The following is a 20687-nucleotide window of genomic DNA, read 5'->3' as shown; positions in this document are numbered from 1 at the left end:
GACAAAGGACCATGGCTCCTGAGTGTGGGGTGTGGAACAGGCCAGTGTCTTGGGTTTCGCCCCAAGCATCTCCCATGGGTCACCCTCAGCACTACCTGTGGGGCTACCCAGCCAAGGGATGGTAGTTTCAAGGCCAACTGGTGCTTTACTCTTGGAGGCAGATGGTGTCGCCGCAACAAGGGAGTCCAAGAGGTTCTCATCCTCTTTAATTTGGTGTAAAATAGTAATCCTGCCTTCCAGTTCAGCAATTTTCTGGCTCAGCGTGAGACAACTTGAGCATGTCTGTGATAAAAGCTGTGAAAGCATTGTTCATACAATAATAGAGTATAGAAAATAAGTAATATAAATAAAATAGAATAAAAAATATATAATCCAAAAAATCCAATGAAATCCAGAGGGTATTTCTTATTAATTATTATTAGAAAAGGCTGTTTTCACTCCAGTGCAGGAGGTGGCGCTATACTCCACGCAAAAGCCTAGTGAGCCAGAAGAAAAAGAACCAAAACAAATATATAAGAGCTGACGAGTTTAGAAAGTTTAAGAAAAAGCAGGTCAGTAGTCTATAAACATCATTAATCCACACGTAATCATCTGTTATCCCTTGGAATTCAATGTTCAAAAATGGAGCCTTCCGTGTTGCAACCCAACAGTTTGAACAAAAAAGAAAAAAAAATAATCAGCCCGCTAGCCTAGCCAGCTAGCTCACAAGCTAATAGCAATGGGTCAAACTCATCATTGCAAGCTACTGGACAGGTTGGCTCCTGACCAGTTGCAACTTTGTCGTCGAAATCTTGAGTTGATGCACAGTATTGTTCACGCAGCGAAGTTGACTAAAAACACCTAAAAACTGTTCCTCCCTTGTGTTCGGAATCTGTGGTCCAAGACGTTTTAGTTTTCTGGCGGAAAACTTTTCTGTATTAGATGCTAACAGCCAAAGGAGAAAAGGACCGCCATGACAACATCAGTGGGCCTACTGGCAAGCAAGAGCTCCCTTTTGGATAAGGACATAAAAGAAATGTCAGAAAAATTGGAAAAAACTTACCAGGAACCTTCCCACAAAATGGCCCAAGGAGGGGACGTTTGACGTTGGACTGTGTGAGGAAATGGAGACGCTGATGAAAAAAAAACACAAACCCTGAAACAACTTAAAAAAATAGACAGGAGAAAAGGAAGAGTGTGGGGGGACATGCAGCGTTCGGCCTGTAGAGGGTGCTACAGGACTGTGGCCAGGGTGCGGGAGCGAGGCTTTGTCGCACACCTGTTGCGAATGAAGCCTCGTTAACGAATGGCGTAAGATGTGTGTGCCTCTGCTTTTCAGTAGGAGGACCGGGAGAGAAGAAGAAAGGTTCTGACGGCACGCAGACTGAAAAGTCGGAGAGGAAAAGACCGAAAGAGACTAATTAAATACCGAACAATAAACGGGTTGATCCCAGACCACTCCCTTTGTGTCCAGACTCTCTTACAAAGAGAGAAACAGAAATATTAAAATTATTCAAAACAGAAGAAGCAATGTTAACCCATTTGTGCCGGATGCTGTGCGCCGCAACATTGCATCTACCGCCGGTTGCTGCGTTGCGCAACTCTGAATCTTGTGGCGTGGCGCAGCATTTTTGATTTGTCGTAATTTTCATGAGGCGTGCAGCATATAATGCACTGTCATTGGTTCAAATACACGAGGTGGGTCTTGTTGATTTTTTAAAACCACGTGAGCACCCAAATGTCGTGTGGTTCGCCGAAAATCACGTAAATCAATCAGACACACATATGCATTTATTGTAGATTTTTTTTGGAGAGCGGCGAGATGGCTACGGCAGAGGAGGATTTTGACAGTGAAGGCAGTGACAGAGTTGGGAGAGAGTGAGGAGTTTGAGAGGGAGGAGGAGGTAGAGGATGATTATGTACCGGGTGTGTGTGTGTGTGTGTGTCAGTCTTTGTCTGTCTGTGTGAGGATAATGCTGTTCAACGGCCAAAGAGGACAGATGTGAGCCATGGAGCTCAGAGACTGAGACTGTTCCCAGTTCCACCTCAGGACCTTCCCCACCCCTCCCCACTCCTTTCCCATCTCTCTCTCATACCAAGGTGCCTTGGTCTGTGTGTTGGCATGTTTAAAATGTAATTTGTTACATAAATAAATAAAATAAAATATATTTGTTCTTCCCCATCTGATTTTGAGGATTTTTAGAAAAATGTGTTGGTATGTTAGTGCTAAGGGAGCATGTTTTAATACAACCTGTGATTCTTACCTTTAAAATGTAATTTATTTCATGTTTCTATGTGCTACAGAGGCTTAGATATTAAGGTTTTGGTAGACGTTGACAATTCTTAGTATTTTTTCAGAAAACCCTCCGGAGATAAGGACATTTATCCTAGAATACCATAGGTTTTTAGAGCCGTTTTTAGCAGGCGTTTTAGGAGTAAATGGGTTAAAAGATGCTAAGGAAATAAGAAGTTTGAAGAAAGATACAGAGAGAAGTAAAAAGGAGGAAAGATCAAAGCCTCCACCCTATGACCATGGGGAGTTTGTGTAATAACAGGAACAATCCATTTGGATGGGGAGAAAAAAAGAAAGAAAGAAAGGAAAAACCGATAATAACAAACCAGGAGGACCCCTGGGGCTTAATTGCGATGCAGAAGTAAGGGAAGCCTTAGAAAAACTAGAAAAAGGAACACAGGAACGGGAGTCAGAACGAGAAAGGAAAACAGACTACTACTAGAGGCCATAGACAAGGAGATGGCAAAGATAGTCAAAAGAAAACACAGAGACACCCTGTACCAGGAGCAGGACGCCAAAGAGAGGGAATGGGAAAGAACATGAAAAGACAGAAGGGACGCCCTAGAATACGAAGACTCAGAGTTTGGTAAGGAGGATCAGGAGGGGTAGGAAAAAGAGGGGCTGCCAGAACTTACAAAAGAAGAGGCAGGAGAGGCAATCAGCAGACTAGAGAGAGAAACTGAGAGAATAAGTCTGAGCCTGAAGGAGCAGCTTGGTAAGAGCAACACTAGGGATAGGCCTCGGAGTCAAAACAGGCCTAGCTCCTGGGCAGGTCGAGAAGAAACTGAAGAATCACTGGAGCAAGAACTGAGGGATAGTATGAGGGAGGTATGATGCCTAAGCCAGAAAGATTAGATTAGATTAGATTCAATTTTGTCATTGTGCAGAGTACAAGTACAGAGACAACGAAATGCAGTTAGCGTCTAACCAGAAGTGCAAAAAAAGTAGAAAAGTGCAGTGTGAACAATATATACAGGTAGTGCAGTATAAGTGCAGTATAAGCAGTATATGTATTAACAGTAACATTATAAGCAGAATAAATATAGAACGCAGTATGAACAGTATAAGCAGCATATGAGCTGTATAAGCAGTGCAGTATAAGCAGTATATATGTATTAACAGTAACATTAAAGCAGAGTAAATAAGCAGAATAAATATGGAATGCAGTATGAACAGTATAAACAGATATGTACAGTATGTACAGATATGTGCAGTGTATTAACATAAGGATATATATATATATTAATTATATATAATGTGCATTATGAACAGTATAGACAGATATGTACAGAAGAGCAGTAGTATGTGGTATAAGAGCAGTGTGTACAAGAGAGGATACAGTATGTACAGTTTATAGGAATACTATAGGGTAAGGGTAGTACAATTGTCCGGGGGGGGGGGGGGGGGGGGGTAGAGGTTAGTTGGTAGGTTGTCACCTAGGTGCAGAGTTGGAGTTCAGTAGGGTGACAGCTGCAGGGAAGAAGCTTCCTCTGAACCTGCTGGTTCGGGTGCGGAGAGACCTGTAGCGCCGGGGTGAACAGTCTGTGGTTGGGGTGAGAAATGTCCTTGACGATGCTGCGTGCCTTACGCAAGCATCGCTTGCCCTGGACAGCCTCAATGGAGGGGAGTGAGGTGATGCGTTGGGCAGTTTTCACCACCCTCTGCAGTGCTTTCCGGTCAGAGGCAGAGCAGTTGCCATACCATACTGTGACACAGTTGGTGAGGATGCTCTCGATGGTGCAGCGGTAGAAGTTCACCAGGATCTGAGGAGACAGATGGACCTTCTTTAGTCTCCTCAGGAAGAAGAGACGCTGGTGAGCCTTCTTGATCACGGTAGAGGTGTTGAGGGTCCAGGAGAGATCCTCAGAGATGTGGACACCCAGAAACCTGAAGCTGGTGACTTGCTCCACCTCAGTCCCGTTGATGAGGATGGGGGTGTGTGTGCCAGCTTTTGACTTCCTGAAGTCCACAATGAGCTCTTTGGTCTTCCTGGTGTTGAGAGCCAGGTTGTTGTTGGTGCACCACACTGTCAGGTGCTGGACCTCCTCCCTGTAGGCCGCCTCATCGTTGTTGCTGATGAGACCAATCACCGTTGTGTCGTCTGCAAACTTAACAATGGTGTTTGAGCCATGTACAGGTGTGCAGTCGTAGGTGAAGAGGGAGTTAAGGAGGGGGCTCAGCACACAGCCTTGTGGAACGCCGGTGTTCAGGGTGAGGGTTGAGGAGGTGTGGTTATGTAGCCTAACAGACTGCGGCCTGTTGGTTAGGAAGTCCAGAATCCAGTTGCAGAGGGAGGAGTTGATGCCCAGTTCACTGAGTTTGGTGATCAGTTTGTAGGGGATGACGGTGTTGAAAGCTGAACTGAAGTCAATGAACAGCATTCTCAAACAGGTGTTGCTATTGTCAAGGTGGGACAGGGCGGAGTGAAGTGCCGTTGAGATGGCATCCTATGTACTCCTGTTCTGACGGTAGGCGAATTGGAAGGGGTCCAGTGTGGGTGGTAAACAGGTCTTGAGTTGAGCTAGGACCAGCCTCTCAAAGGCTCACTTCATGATGATGGGCGTGAGTGCAACTGGGCGGAAGTCATTAAGGCTCGTTGCAGTGGAGTGTTTTGGCACCGGCACGATGGAGGTGGTTTTGAAGCATGCGGGGACAGCTGCTTGGGCTAGGGACAGGTTGAATATGTCAGTCCAAACCTCAGTCAGCTGCACAGCACAGGCCTTGAGGACGTGTCCGGGGATGCCATCAGGAGCCAGCAGCCTTACGTGCATTAGTCCTGCTCAGTGCCGCACACACGTCGGTGGGAGAGAGTGTGAGGGGCTGGTGATCTGCAGGGAGCACAGCCTTGATGGCCACCTCCTTGTTGTCCCTGTCAAAGCGGCCATAGAAGTGGTTCAGCTCATCAGGCAAGGAGGCAGCGATGAAGGGGGAGGAGGTGTTAGTGGGTTTATAGTCTGTGATGGCCTGGATGCCTTGCCACATGCGTCGGGGGTCAGAGTTGTTCTTGAAGTGATCCTCGATCCTTAGCTTGTGGTTGTGCTTGGCCTTTTTGATGCCCCTCTGCAGGTTAGCCCTGGATGAGCTATAGGCCTGAGCATCACCTGATCTGAAGGCAATGTCGCGTGCCTTCAGCAAGAGTCGGACCTCACTGTTCATCCATGGCTTCTGATTAGGGAAAGTGGTAATCCGTTTGAGGGTGGTGACACTGTTGATGTTGGAATTGATGTAGTCCAGAACGGAGGAGGCATATAAGTCAATGTCCGTTTGGGAGTCATGGGTGGCCTGTGTGGCAAACACACCCCTGTCAGTGTTTTCAAAACGCTGCTGGAGCGCCGAGTCAGCTCCCTCTGGCCAGACCTTGACTCACTGTTGGTTTCACCCGTTTGATGAGTGCTGAGTACTTGGGCAGTAGGAACAATGAGAGGTGATCAGATTGTCCTCGGTGGGGGAGGGGAACGGCTTTGTAAGCATCAGCCACGCTGGTATATACATGGTCCAATGTCCTGTCTCCTCTGGTGGGGCATGAGACATTTTGGTGGAATTTAGGCAGTACAGTCTTTAAATTGTCACCCGCGACAATGAAGGCTGCCTCGGGATGCAGAGTCTGTTGTTTGCTAATGGCAGTATGCAGTTCTTTCATGGCAATCTTAGCATTAGCATCCGGGGGAATATCGGCTGCCGTGATAACAGTGGATGTGAACTCTCTGGGCAGATAGAAAGGTCTACACTTAACCATGAGAAACTCTAGGTTAGCTGAGCAGTGACTCTCGGTGATGGTAGTGTCCGTGCGCCACGTCTTGTTCACATAAATGCACAAACCTCCACCTCTGGTCTTACCGGAGTCACCCGCTGTTCTGTCAGAAAGGTTGGGCTATGACACCCAATCCCAAGCAAAGCTGTGCCCCATCCAAATAAGAGGATCAAAGGGACACTATGTGCCCTGGGGAACGCAAGACATGCAAGGGATAATCAGCAGGTTACCTGACGTACATGAGGGAGCATTTTTAGAATCTTTGAGGAAGAGACAATGCAGAAACTGCTGGCGGTAGGAGACCTCAAGGCCCTGCTGGCCAAGGTGCTAGGAGTGACAAAGATGGAGTACATCCTCCAGCCATGTGGACTGGGACCGGCAAAGGACAGTAACACACAAGATGGGGTGGGATTTGATCAACACCGACCCTCGATGTGGCCAACTCTGAGAGAAGAATACCCCCAAAAGCTGGATCCTAAGACCCTGAAGGGAGACCCACTGGGAGAAACTGAGAACCGTGCCACATACCTGCACAATCAACTGAAGAGGTGGAAACAAGAGACAGAAGCAGACCCAGAGGGAAACCCTCTGATGACAACTCTGTTCAGGACTGCAGTGGTGGAAGCCATGTCTCCCCCGGTAAGAAGCCTGTTGTAGGATGTGGTAGGACTCACGTGAAAGACGCACAAAGAGTTCTGTAATCATATAGTCCATGCGGTGGAAAAATACCAAAATGAACTGAAACAAAAAGAACAAGAAAAAGAGGTCCAGAGAAAGCTGACACAGCTCCAATTGGGGGAACTCACAGAAAAAAACAAAAAGAAAACACAAGAGGTTGATGTCCGCTGAAACCGGGAAATCAGTTCCACACATGGCCACATCAGAACCACCTCCAGTGCCGAGGCCTCAGGGACAAGAGCAATCCTCTGTACCAGTCATCAATGTGTATTGCCCAGCAGCCCCAGCAGTCTCAGCCATGGAGAGGCAAGCAAAAACCCCAAGGAGGGTTCCAAAAGAGAGGCCCACCCAGCGTGTGCTGGGGATATCAACAACCAGGACACACCCGAAGGCAATGTACAACTAATCCATGTCAGCCAAGGGAGAATAGACAACAAGGCTATAGCCAGCACCAGCAACAGTCTCCGCAAGGACCAGCCAATCCTTATGGGGGAACAAATTACGGTTACTAGGGGTGCCCAAAGAATCCTAAAGGGGAGGGTCAATTTCCAGTGTTAACCACAGAAGCTGATCAAGAACCAATGCTGCAGGTTCAAATAGAGACATACCCATGATGATAGATACTGGAGCTACCTACACTTGTGTAGGTCCAAAACATGCTTCTCACCTCACCGTCAGGAAAATCTGTTAAAACAGTAGGATTCTCAGGTCAAGTGCAGCTAATAAATGACAACTCCAGTATGTCTAAAAATAGGAGACAGAGCCTCGACCCTGCCCATACTGATCTCTGACCAAACACCGGTGAATCTCCAGGGGAGGGATTCATTATGCACACTGGGGATAAAAATATGGTGCTCCCCAGAAGGTGTAAATGTAGAAAACACAGCAATCAGGACACAAACGTCTATTGGTTGGGAAAAATAAACAATACGGTAGAACAAACTTGGTTAAAATAGGGAAAGTTTATCGAAGCCCAATTGCCTGATGCACAAAAACCACGATTTGACCATCACTGCACCATGCAGTTTGATCCAAATTGTGACCCACACCAGGAGCAAATTTGGCTGGAACGAACAAAGGATTTAACCATCCCAATAATGTCTCAATACATCATATTGGGAAGACAAAGACCAGCTATGCAGATAGATAAATCCCGGTTCACCCAAGAATGGTATGATGTACCCGATGCCGCTCCTCATGTGTTATTAATGGGAAACAAAGGGTATAGGGCAAGAGATCTGGGACCAATGGTAAAGGCGGCATCCAAGAGTGGTTGGAGAGAAACAATCAACCCCCAGGGAAAACAATCCGCAGATAAAGAGTTCATAAAAATACTATGTGCCACGCCTATGATTGGAATACCACAGGAGGTAACCATACCGGTCAAACAACAAGTTCAGATGGAAGGAAAATTAGACACTCAGCTGCAAGATGACATGGAAAAGCAGATTCCAGAAGGCCTCTGGTCAAAACATGACACAGATGTGGGCTTCGTAAAATCAGCAAGCCCTATAAAAATAACCACTAAACAGGGCAGTGTACCCAGAAAAGCCTAGAACCCTATGAAACCTGAAGCTGAGGAAGGAATAAGCAAAACAGAGAGATTGCGAGCAACGGGAGTCTTGGAAAGAATGAACAGCCCGTGCAATACCCCCCTTATTCCAATTTTAAAATGGAGATTGGTACATGACCAAAGAGCAGTAAATTATGTGGTACACGATTGGCCAGCGGAAGTACCAAATCCTCACACACTGTTGACAAATGTCCCTCCAACGGCCAAATACTGTACGGTGATAGATTTATGATTTAAGCGGAGACTGGATAGAGGACTACGCGATAAAAACAGTAGCCCTGAGAGAGCTGATGAAAACAGCTGGTCAGCAGAATTTAAGAGCCCCTTTGACATGGACAGAAGATGCAACAATACCATTTGAGACGTTGAAAAAGGAAATGCAACGGGCGCCGGCACTGGCCGTGCTTGTGGTCACATCACAAGACAGTGGAACTGTTAGAGCAGGGAAGGTTTGTTCTGACGCAGGCTAGGAACCTGTCATATTTGTCGTTATTAACATACCCGGACATCACTATCAAAAGATGTAGTCAGTCAATCCGGCTGAACTAATACCATTGGCAGACGAAGGGGAAGAACATGATTGTATAGCACACTCGCTAACATTCACCAGGTTAAGACCAGACTTAGAATCAACACCCTTACTGGACGCAGAAGAGACATATTTTGTAGATGGTTCATGGAGATCACCGAGGGAATCATGCAGGGTATGGCATAGTTAGACAAATAGGACAGTCATTCCAAGAAGAAAAGACAGACAGTTGCCAACAACCATGTTCTGCCCAACTGGCAGAACTAAAATCACTGACGGAAATGGGAAAAGGCAAATCAGTGAAGATTTTTACTGACTCAGTGTATGCGCATGGAGTCTGTCATCTGTTTGGAGCAGTATGGAAGCAGAGAAGGTTTTTGAAAAGTGATGGATCACCCATACAGCATTTTGAACAAATCAAAGAATTAATGTTGGCCATGATGAAACCAAAGCGATTAGCCATCATTAAATGCCAGGCACACCAGAAAGGCAATGATTACATTTATCCAGGGAAACAATGCTGCGGATGAAGCGGCGAAACGAGCATCAAAATGTGCGCCTTCTGTTCTATGCGTATGATGTCCTCTGGCTGCTGTATTGGCCTCAATGGTATTGGTAGAACCAATACCGGAGCCGGAGGACATCATACACATGCAACAGAATGCGGGGCCATATGAGCAATCCATGTAGCTTCAAAGGGGGGCAAAGGCCGACTCTACAGGACTTTGGAGGTCTCACGAGGGAACAATAGTAGCACCTACGGTGTTGCTGGGGATTTTGATCACTGATGCGCATGGTTTTGACCATTGCGCAAGGGGGGAAGTTGTGAGAAAAATAAAACTTCAAGGATATTGGTCACCATATTTACAGGCAATGGTAGACAACGAAATAGCAGAATGCACAGTATGCACGCAAAACAATGTAAGAAAGGGAATCACAACACCCTTAGGGCACATACCGGTTCCAGATGGGCCATTCAAACATTTAGTAATGGACTATGTAGATATGATAAAAAAGGTAAATGGGAAAAGATACATGCTTGTTGTCATAGATAGATTCAGCAGATGGGTAGAAGCAACGCCATCAGCAGACTTAGGGGCAGGAACAGTGGTTAAATTCCTAACAAGAGAAGTAATACCCAGATTTGGAATACCTAATGAGATTAGCTCAGATAACGGTGCAGCATTTATTCAGAAAACTGTGAAACAAGTCATACAACAGTTAAGAATAAAACAAAGACTGGGCTGTGTCTACCATCCGCAATCACAAGGGATGGGAGAAAGAATAAATGGAACCCTCAAAACAAAGCTGAACAAGATATGTGCCAGCACAAAGCTCAACTGGGTGGATGCCCTGCCACTTGCATTAATGAGCTACCGCATGCAGAAAGAAACAGAAACACGCATGAAATGCATGGGTCGACCCATGACAACACTAAGAGGACCTTACAAAGGACCCCCACTGGAACAACTCCAGATGGAACTAAAGCAATAGATGAAACAATTAACTGAGATACACAAAGTTAGACATTCACAGGAGAAAAACAGGCAGCCGGAGCCACCCTTGCCCAATCCAATAACACCAGGGGACCAGGTGTACATCAGGATCGTTCGGAGGAAGTGGAACGAGCCAAGGAGAGAAGGACCTTACGAGGTAGTTCGAACCACCCCCACTGCAATACAGGTCAGAGGGAGTCTAACCTGGTATCTGAATCACTGCACCAGAGTCCCGAGAAGTGCCGAGATGAGGATGGAGAAACAAGTGAGACCACGCAGGAGGAACAGGAACATGAAGAAGCAGGTACAGAAGCGGTATCAGGGTCAGAGACCCAGCCTCCAGCTGAAGGGGAGGGGCAGCTATGCATAGTAGTAGTACTAACCTATTTGCTATCGCAAGTGGAACAGGCCCTGCCTTTAGAATTGACTTAGGAAGCGGAGCAAACACAGATGACAGGCAATCAGACCCAGAGCAGGAAGGATACTTCCCTACTATTGACTTTAGTGCCCTACATTGGGAACCAGACACAGATTACCCCTAGTCAGGAAACACCACGACCAACATCTAAGAAAGAAGAATAGGGGAGTGTTTGTCCCCCGGGAAAGTGCCTTTACTAGAAGCAGGAAAACCAATAAAAAAGGTAGAAGTGATGAACCTGACACAACAAAAATCAGAACAACTACCAACACACAGGTTAACACAGAAATAGATGACGACAGAGAAGGCAAGGATAATCCATTATGGGAGCAGGCTAGACAAAATGATTGGTACAAATGGGTAGAGTATACAGCCCAGTCGGTGGTAGAAGGGGATTGCCTCATGTGCATTGCCACTCAAAAGGCTACGAGTTGTACCTAACCCACACACATACCAGGCCTGTGCACAGTTTAAGCAAAGGAACTGTCACCTGGAAGAATCAGAGCGACCCTATTGCCCAGCCGAATGTTTGGGTATCTTAAGCAACGCCAGATATCTTTCATTCTACAGCCAGACTTTTAGAGACCCCAGATATCATCGATTCTATAATCAGACTGTTAGAGACCAATGCAGGAAGATAGATGTGAGGATAGACGAGAAAAAGAGGGAGATTCCGGGACACTATTCAATAGAGCGGAAACAAGAGTTGAATGCTTCAACAGACCATTCAACACAACAAATGGCACCAAAAACCTGGGAAAATTTAAATGGAACTGTCACGTCACATGGCGTATCGTACCATGGAATAAGGAACTACCCCTGCCAACACCATATTACCAGGCAAAAGGGACGCCGAAGCAGGATAGGCAGAGGAACTGCTCTGGACCGCTGGTGAAAGCAGTAGGGGCTCCTGGGGCTATACCACTAATTGATCTATATCTCAACCAGAATAAGGCAGTGGCAGATTACTATTGGATATGTGGAGGAGGAGAGCTAAGGGCAACATTACCAGCTGACTGGTCAGGGATATGTGCTCGAGTTAAATTAGTCCAGTCTGTAACAATTTTGATGAGGAACGACACCAGTCTATGGGCAGATCAGCAAGAAGTCAGACCAGATCAGGGTGAGACTAAGCAAAGAATCAGAAGAAAAAGGGCATATCAGCCAGATCCCGCAGTCTATATAGATGCCATAGGCGTACCTAGAGGCGTACCCGACAAGTCCAAGGCAAGAGGCCAGGTACTGGCAGGATTTGAATCAATTCTCCTCTGGCCCACGATAAATAAAAATGTGGATTGGATAAACGCAATCTATTACAATCAACAGAGGTTCATCAACTACACAGATGATGCCTTGTCAGCCCTGGGAGAGCAGGTCCGAGAGACAAGTAGAATGGCATGGCAGAACAGACAGGCGTTCAATTTTCTGATGGCCGAAGACAAGGCGGGGTGTGCAGTATGTTTGGGGACCAGTGCTGCACATTCATTCCTAATAATACCAATCCTGCAGGGAGTTTTACCAGAGCAATGACTAAACTAAGAAACTTAAGACAGGAAGTGAAAGAAAACGCAGGCACAGACTTTGGGAAATTAGATTGGTTGGAAAACAGCCTCGGAAAATGGGGAGCAATGTTGGCAAAAATGGGAGTAATGACTGCGATACTGATTGCAGTGCTGGGAGTAATGTTTTGTTGTATCATGCCACTCTTGAGATCTCTCTTTGTACAGAGTACAATTAAGCAAATGAGTGCGACAGCAGGGACAGCGCTGATAGCGGTCAACAGAGTTGGAGGGCTACCAGACCTGTACCCTGTCCCTGACTGGGAGGAGGAAGGCAGTGAGTCTTCTTCCTCCTCAGACGACGACGGGATCGACTACATTCTCAGTAATGACTCTCAAGCTTAAACAGTATTTGGATCTTGAAGGACGACCCAAAGATTTGTTTGACCCAGTGACCTACACCTACTCAAGAATACCACGGCTCCATTCGCTAAGAAAGAAACTCCCTGGAGTGAACATTGCCGGCTGGCCATATGATGACTATGTCCCCCTTGGAAATATTTGTGACTCACCTGATAGCGATGTGTCCAATGGTGTCAAATGGGACCTTAGTGGACCTCTGGGATATAACCCAGGAATTGACTTTTGTGACACTTTTGCCCTTACGAAGATTGAGGACATTGAAGAAATAAAAATACCAACAGTAGGTGGCCTCAGCGTGGGCAGGACGGACTACAAACTGCTGCGGCAGGTCGTCCTGCAGTGCTGGGCAAAATTCCCTAGCCCTGCTTCGACCTATTTTCTCCACTCACTAAACCCAAAGAACTTTAGTGGACGACATGAAATCTACCTGTGCTCAGGAACATTGAGTGTTGTTTCATTATGGAATGGTGGATGTAAAATTTGGGAAGAAAATAAATCTGTGGCACTTAAAGCCAGGTTGGAAATCATGAAAGCAAAATTCAGTGAATAATCATGTTAGAGAAATATTATGATTTTGTGAATACATAGCCACGCAACCGGTGGGCAAGTTGCTAGTGCATAAGAAATACTGCTAAAACATCACATTTGTAACGAGTATTGCATATTTGATATTTTGATATAGTGGCTGTTTTTCTTATTACTGCCAATATTAGAGTTTAATTGAGGTAATAATAAGAAGGATTCAGGGACACAACGGATGATCCCTTACATTGTCAGGTTGTTTATTTCTTTCTTTTCTTTCTAATTGTTGTATGACTGTGTAAAATAATTGGTCACTCATGAGGGTGTATGCACGATTTCAGACTTGGAACAGTGGTTGCTCAGGATTGGTTGGATGGTATGAGAACCGCAGGGGAATTTTCCTGGCGATCAGTAAGGCTGTATAGAAAGGCCCAGGTTTTTCGCCCCTGCCTGCAATCATGTTATGTACTCATGTGTTTGTGCCTGCACACAAACATACTGATATCACATTTTACTTTTCTGATAGAACAATTGTGTGTAATGTGGGACTTGTAAAGTCCCAAAGGGGGGAATATATGGTAAATGTTCGTAGTGTACAAAAACATGCTAGCATGCCAAAGAATGCATTACATAATCATAAGGATGCCAAAGAATGTACTACATAAATCATAAGGTGAGTGTATATCCTGTGATAGAAAAAATAATGTTAGATGATTAGTACCTAATAGATTGTAGGAAAAGTTAACTTAGAATACTGTACTGTATTTTCACTGAACTGTTGTACTGCTGTAATTTTCCATTATATGCGGAAGCGTGCTGAATGCAAGAGTCGTGTGCAAAAGATGGTCTTTGAAGTGCTTGCTGTCCAACACCAGTAAGCACTCAAGGTCTCCTTAATTAATTTTTGAAGACTGTCCAACCAAAACAAGATACTGTCTAACCAGATACGTTTGATCATAAACTGCTGGCGTTCAGGGCCGTGTAATGCTGGGAACCATCTGACCTGACCCTTGAGTTGTATCTCAAAATAATGTATAATCGTGTGATAAGTAAATATAGACATATATAACCATGTATAATTGTGTGATAAGTATTGTATGGAATAAAGATGATTGATATATTATTTTTTAGATAATCACAATGGGCTCGCCACCAATATTGTTACACCCTGATAACTGACTTTAAAAATGGGAGGGGAAACCAAACCGTGAGGGGGTGTAGGAACCAGGTAAAAGATATTGGTGGCGAACAGCCAGAAGGTGTAAATGATTTACATATAAGGGATGGAACCTAAATATGGTGTGCTGAGGGGCAAACGGGAGGATGCTTCGCGAACCACCTCGGCTTTGTTACTTGGAATAAAAGTCCCTGAAGAAACCATCAGCTCTAGTCTTTGGCATTTTATTTCAAAGTATTTTAGCATAGAATTCCACGACACTTAATCCATATTAACTATTTCTAAATGCTTAAAGAAGTTTAACGTGGGCGCTTTTATTTTGAAGAAATCCCTAATTTCAGACGTTTTCATTGACCAGAAGTAGGTGGGCGGAGTTCCACTTTTGGAGCTCAGAGAACACCGATTGAGTATTGCACCGTGGCCCAAGACCAGCCCCTGAAAACAGACAAGTTCCAATCCCAAAAACCAAAAATAATAGACACTCTCGCTCCCCTCTGCAATACATGGAGCCTCATCTTAATTTAGAAATGTCCCTTTGGTCGTCTGCAAAGTCAGGTAGCCATATTGCGTCCACGGCATGCTGCACACGCTTGAGACGCAGCAGTGAACCGTTCACCAGAGGCAGGATCAAGAACGAAGAGAATTATAAAAAGAGGAGAAATTAAAACTCAGTTGTCAATCTTGCGGTTAAACCATAGGCCAGCCGCCAGTCACCCAAACTAACTGCGTGAAGTTTGGTGAGCACATCGTTTGGGATCCATCCATCGGTTCTGTAGCCTACTCTACACTATGTTAGTAAAGGAGACGAATACGATTTGTGCGATAATAACGCCTCGAATAAATTACTGACTTTGATTATAATCACAGGAGTAATTATATAATTGTGGTAAATGGGGTTAGGGGTAAACTTTCCATGGCTACAACCATAGAAATAGAATGATTATATTTCTATGAGTAGGATACAACCCTTTTCAGACACCACCTTTTGGCCAAATGAATGAAATAAGCACTTCACGTTCCGGTAACTTTTCAGTCATACAATGTTAACTGTACACATTTTTTTTCCTTCTCTTTGCTCTCAATTCACTTTGGAGTCTAAAGTCACCAAGTTGACGCATACTGTATAACAGAAGGACAGCTCCCCTCAAGGGATACTGAGAGAGAGAAAGAGAGAGAGAGATTTTCAGGAAAATGTAAAATGGTTTGTTTCTGTATTGAGATGATTTTGCCCAAATGATTGGAATGAAATTGATTTGTAAAAAATAATAATAATATGGATGTCACGAATAGGCCTATTGTAAACTGAATTGAAACATTTCCTACAACATCTCGGATAGGCTATTTCAATGATCAGGGTTGTACCTAAATGTCAATGTGTGTCTCTCCTCTCAGTAGAGCCGTTTCTAGTTACAGCCTGTGAAAAAGACGAACTCCTCGCTCGATTAGTCGCCAGCCATCACTGATATTGAGCTCAAACTGGCCCCATCATTCATTCCCATGTACCTTCCATTAGCGAGCAAGCTCAAGTTACGTCCACTAGAATTCAATGTGCCATTTAATTGGATGTGTTGATATCAAATGCCTTGGGGTGTATTGTATCTCGGAATCTCTACTCATACTGTAATGAAAGTATTGTTTTAAGTATTGTTCGACCTGATGCTGGGACCGTGTTAGGCTGAACAAATACCGACTGGCACAGTACATTGCGTGTCTGGCTATCTGCCAAGTACTCTGCAAACAATTCAGTTTTTCACGCTTGTTGAGCGGCTTGCGTAGCCTATAGTAATGAAAAGACATCTACAGAACTACTATGCCAATTATATCACAGTGCAAAACGAAACCAACCGTTGACGTAGTTATATGAGAACTAAATAGCCTTAATCAATAGCCTTTTCGAATCAAAACAATATGCATGTCATCCCGTCGCTCTGCGTGAAATTACGACTTTGAGGATTCACGCAAGTTTTAACACCTGCTGTAGGCATGCTCTAAAACAATGAGCTGTGTGCTATTTAGCACGACAATCGGTAAATTGAAAGGTTATTGACATCAGTGCAATAGTGTAGCCTATCTGCGTACCTCCCTAGATAGACCTATGTAGCCTTAGATCCAGGCCTACACGTCGGTGTGAGGTGTAGGCGTAGGCTTATTGCGTCTTGCCTCAAGAGCAAGTTCCTATTTTACACTGTGCACCAAGGTGGCTCGCTCTCTGTCGTTGTCGTGGAAACAGGTAGACCATGGCCGTGCACCTCCCCTCCTGTCTTCCGGACTTACTGGAGAGACGTGAGGAAATCAACATAATTAGGTCAAGTTCCGCCCCGCGGTGATGTCATACACTGATAAAAAACTCTGATCACGAGAGCGTTGCATATATTTTTCAGTATATCAATCCCAACTCATCCAAACCTGCACTACAATCTAGCAGGAGCCTATGTCGACGCGCACAAAGTGATCGCATATAATGAGAGAGAGCAAGGTAATGCGAGATGGCGATGGAGTAAGGTGAGGAGAAGGTGTGTGTGTGTGCGCCAGTGAGCAGAGAGAAAGAGTGAGTGATGCTGGGGTTGCGGCACGTGGATGGATGAATGTGGGACGCATGTGATTTATCTGTACTGCAAGTCCCCGACGAAATGAACAGTCAATAAATGGGACAGCAGGGAGGAAAAAGTGGAATGGAGACAACATCCAACGGTATGGTTGACAGACGGGAGAATCCCTCCTAAAGACCTCTTCACCCCCACTACCCCCCTGTACTAACCCTAGAGACCTATTCACCCCCACTACAAGCTTCTCTCCTGTTTAAAAAAAAAAAAAAAAAGCTTCAATGGCCCCTGGTCTGAGCATTGATTACTTTCTTATGATGACTGATGGATATATGATTCACTTACTTAAACAAATGTATTTGTTGTAAGTCGCTTTGGATAAAGGCGTCTGCTAAATGCCATAAATGTAAATAAATGAATCGTGTAAACAACTGGGAGAGCACGACACTGTCAATCGACGAAGCTTGTCTCAGGCTATAGCTATGCCACAATGCAGTAGTGCGTTTCTGAGTGACTGGTCAATGTTTATAATAGCAATATTATGATAGTGAGAATGCGTTAGCCTATCCGATAGGATAAAAGCAATAGACCTATGCTACCTTACCTTCCCACTAAACTGGGTCAATGGAGTCAAAACCATCTTATCCCCTGCCTCGCGCTCATCAATAAGCCATCAGCTCTCGCGGCGTCGCGTTGCTAAACATCCACCCTCCCCCTCTTCCTGCAACCTCTCGAACCTCCCGACTTCCCGTACACATGACTTAAGCACCGACATTCACACAACATAGGCTAATGCCTACCCACATTGCACGAATGCGAAAATCAGGTTGCCTCCAACGTGCTTTAGGTTCAGAACAAACATTTAAGAAAAACATTCTTACAAATAAGCGTTTTAGAACCGATACAGCCCATTTTCGCAGATGTGTATTTAAATTGAACATATTCTCCGCCGGCAAAAAGAAGCAAGCGTACCTCAGATTTGCAGTCGCTCTCTTCTCTCCGTCCTCCTTTCTCCTCCCTCCCCGGAGGTTTCGCTGGGTTCTGCAAGGATACGGCGTGCTGCTCACACCACTCGAATGACGCTGAGGGCGAGGAAAACTCCAACCGTCAGTGCGTTCTAATTGTTGCTGCTTTATTTGCGTGTGGGCCTACACATTTTCGATATGCTCATGGTTTGCTCATATTCATTTTGCATGTTTATCATTGTAACCTTTACATCCACTGTAATCTCTGTTTACCCTACGTCACCGGTAGAACGTTTGATGCTTGTGTTTCAGCAGCACGGGTGGACAGCGCAAATCTATGAGCTCCGAGGCGGCGGCAGCAGCTTTGGCTTCGTGCGCGGCTGGTGGGGGATCACCTTCGTTTGGTGCTGTCAGAGATGTCCACACACCGACACTGGGTTCTCGTCACTGGCAAGCCTCGCGTGCACTACCAGACAGCAGAGTAAAGTTTCAGGGAGCTAACACAATCATTCCACGTGAAACCGGCCTTAATACATCGGACCGTTTTTTCCGCCTCCCCTTATCCTTTTTTTCTCATAACTGGAAGCGGAATGAGTTTTGATTGGACGATATCAACACCGGCCCGCAGATATCAGCCAACACCAGAAAGGGGCGGGGTTAGTGTAGAGGGAAGAACACACACATTGATGTCAATCAAATGAAAGTTGCATTTTCCAGAGATGCAACATTCAACACTGAATGTGAAACACAGAGCATATACACTCACCGGCCACTTTATTAGGTACACCTTGCTAGTACCGGGTTGGACCCCCTTTTGCCTTCAGAATTGCCTTAATTCTTTGTGGCATAGATTCAACAAGGTGCTGGAAACATTCCTCAGAGATTTTGGTCCATATTGACATGATAGCATCACGCAGTTACTGCAGATTTGTCGGCTGCACATCCATGATGCAAATTTCCCGTTCCACCACATCCCAAAGGTGCTCTATTGGATTGAGATCTGGTAACTGTGGAGGCCATTGGAGTACAGTGAACTCAAGAAACCAGTTTGAGATGATTTGAGGACTGTGACATGGCGCGTTATCCTGCTGGAAGTAGCCATCAGAAGATGGGTACACTGTGGTCATAAAGGGATGGACATGGTCAGCAACAATACAGGTAGGCTGTGGCGTTTAAACGATGCTCAATTGGTACTAAGGGGCCCAAATTGTGCCAAGAAAATATCCCCCACACCATTACACCACCACCACCAGCCTGAACCGTTGATACAAGGCAGGATGGATCCATGCTTTCATGTTGTTTACGCAAATTCTGACCCTACCATCTGAATGTCGCAGCAGAAATCGAGACTCATCAGACCAGGCAACGTTTTTCCAATCTTCAATTGTCCAATTTTGGTGAGCCTGTGCAAATTGTAGCCTCAGTTTCCTGTTCTTAGCTGACAGGAGTGGCACCCGGTGTGGTCTTCTGCTGCTGTAGTCCATCTGCTTCAAGGTTCGACGTGTTGTGCATTCAGAGATGGTCTTCTGCATACCTTGGTTGTAACAAGTGGTTATTTGAGTTACTGTTGCCTTTCTATCATCTCGAACCAGTCTGGCCATTCTCCTCTGACCTCTGGCATCAACAAGGCATTTTCGCCCAGAGAACTGCTGCTCACTGGATATTTTCTCTTTTTCGGACCATTCTCTGTAAACCTTAGAGATTGTTGTGCGTGAAAATCCCAGTAGATCAGTAGTTTTTGAAATACTCAGACCAGCCCGTCTGGCACCAACAACCATGCCACGTTCAAAGTCACTTAAATCACCTTTCTTCCCCATTCTGATGCTCGGTTTGAACTTCAGCAGGTCGTCTTGACCATGTCTACATGCCTAAATGCATTGAGTTGCTGGCATGTGATTGGCTTATTAGATATTTGCGTTAACGAGCAGTTGAACAGGTGTACCTAATATAGTGGCCGGTGAGTGTAGTAGGCTAGGCCTACATCCTAAAACACATACAGTGCCCTCCATAAGTATTGGTAAGAGGAAGCATTTTGTCTTCTTTTAGCTCTATACTCCCAACAGTTTGGATTTGAAATCAAACAATTACTATGAGGTTAAAGTAGAGATTCTCAGCTTTAATTCAATGTTTTCTTTTCTTAGATTGGTTTCACCATTTAGAAATGACAGCTTTAAAATATTTTTATTATTAAGAAAAAAACAACAACAACTGTCCCACAGATCAGGAACACTTCACAGGAGGCAGGTGTGCTACCATCTGTAGAATACGTCACCAGCCAAACTATAGACGCTTCATTGCAAGGTGCAAACCACTAGTTATCCTCAAAAAGGATGGTCAGGTTACAGCTAAAAAGTACCTAAAAATCCTGCAGAGGTCTGTCTTGTGGACAGGTAAGACGAATATGATCATGTACTAGAGTGATTGCAAGAGGAACATTTGGAGAAAAAAGGATCTACCCAAGATTTATAGCATACCACCTCATCTGTGAAACAAGGTGGAGGGGGTGCTATGGTTTGTGCATGTGTAGCTGCCACAAGAACTGGCTGACTTGTCTTAATTGATAATGTAACAGCTGCAGCAGAATATATTCTGAAGTGTACAGCAACATCTTGAGTCAAAGCAAATGCCTCCAAATTAATTGGATGGTGCTTCATCATACAGTAAGACAATGACCCCAAACATACTGCCATAGCAACTAGGGAGTTCTTCAGGGCCAAAAAGCAGATGCATTTAATTTCTTGATGATAAGATTTTAGGCAAAACAAAACAACTGAAGATGGCTGCAGTACAGGCTTGGCAGAGCATCACCAGAGAAGACACCCAGTGTCTGGTGGGGTCAAT

The 20687-nt window shown here is 45.0% G+C and overlaps 1 protein-coding gene across 1 annotated transcript in view; it reads right to left on the bottom strand.

The window, feature by feature from the left end:
- LOC310823765 (protein FAM131A-like) overlaps positions 1-17521 on the bottom strand; it is a gene marked incomplete at both ends in the record, with an annotated part of 42251 nt that extends 24730 nt beyond the window's left edge. Inside the window, one exon of the mRNA XM_083696616.1 lies at positions 17486-17521. Within this exon, the coding sequence (XP_083552742.1) occupies positions 17486-17521 (36 nt within the window). The remainder of the gene's footprint in view (positions 1-17485) is intronic.
- Between the last annotated feature and the right edge of the window lie 3166 nt (positions 17522-20687).

This window comes from Argentina silus (genome assembly GCF_951799395.1).
Source record: "Argentina silus genome assembly, chromosome: Y".
In the NCBI taxonomy this organism is placed as follows: Eukaryota; Metazoa; Chordata; class Actinopteri; order Argentiniformes; family Argentinidae; genus Argentina; species Argentina silus.
Note: the sequence above shows the minus strand (reverse complement) of the source record. Positions and strands in the feature narration are given on the sequence as shown.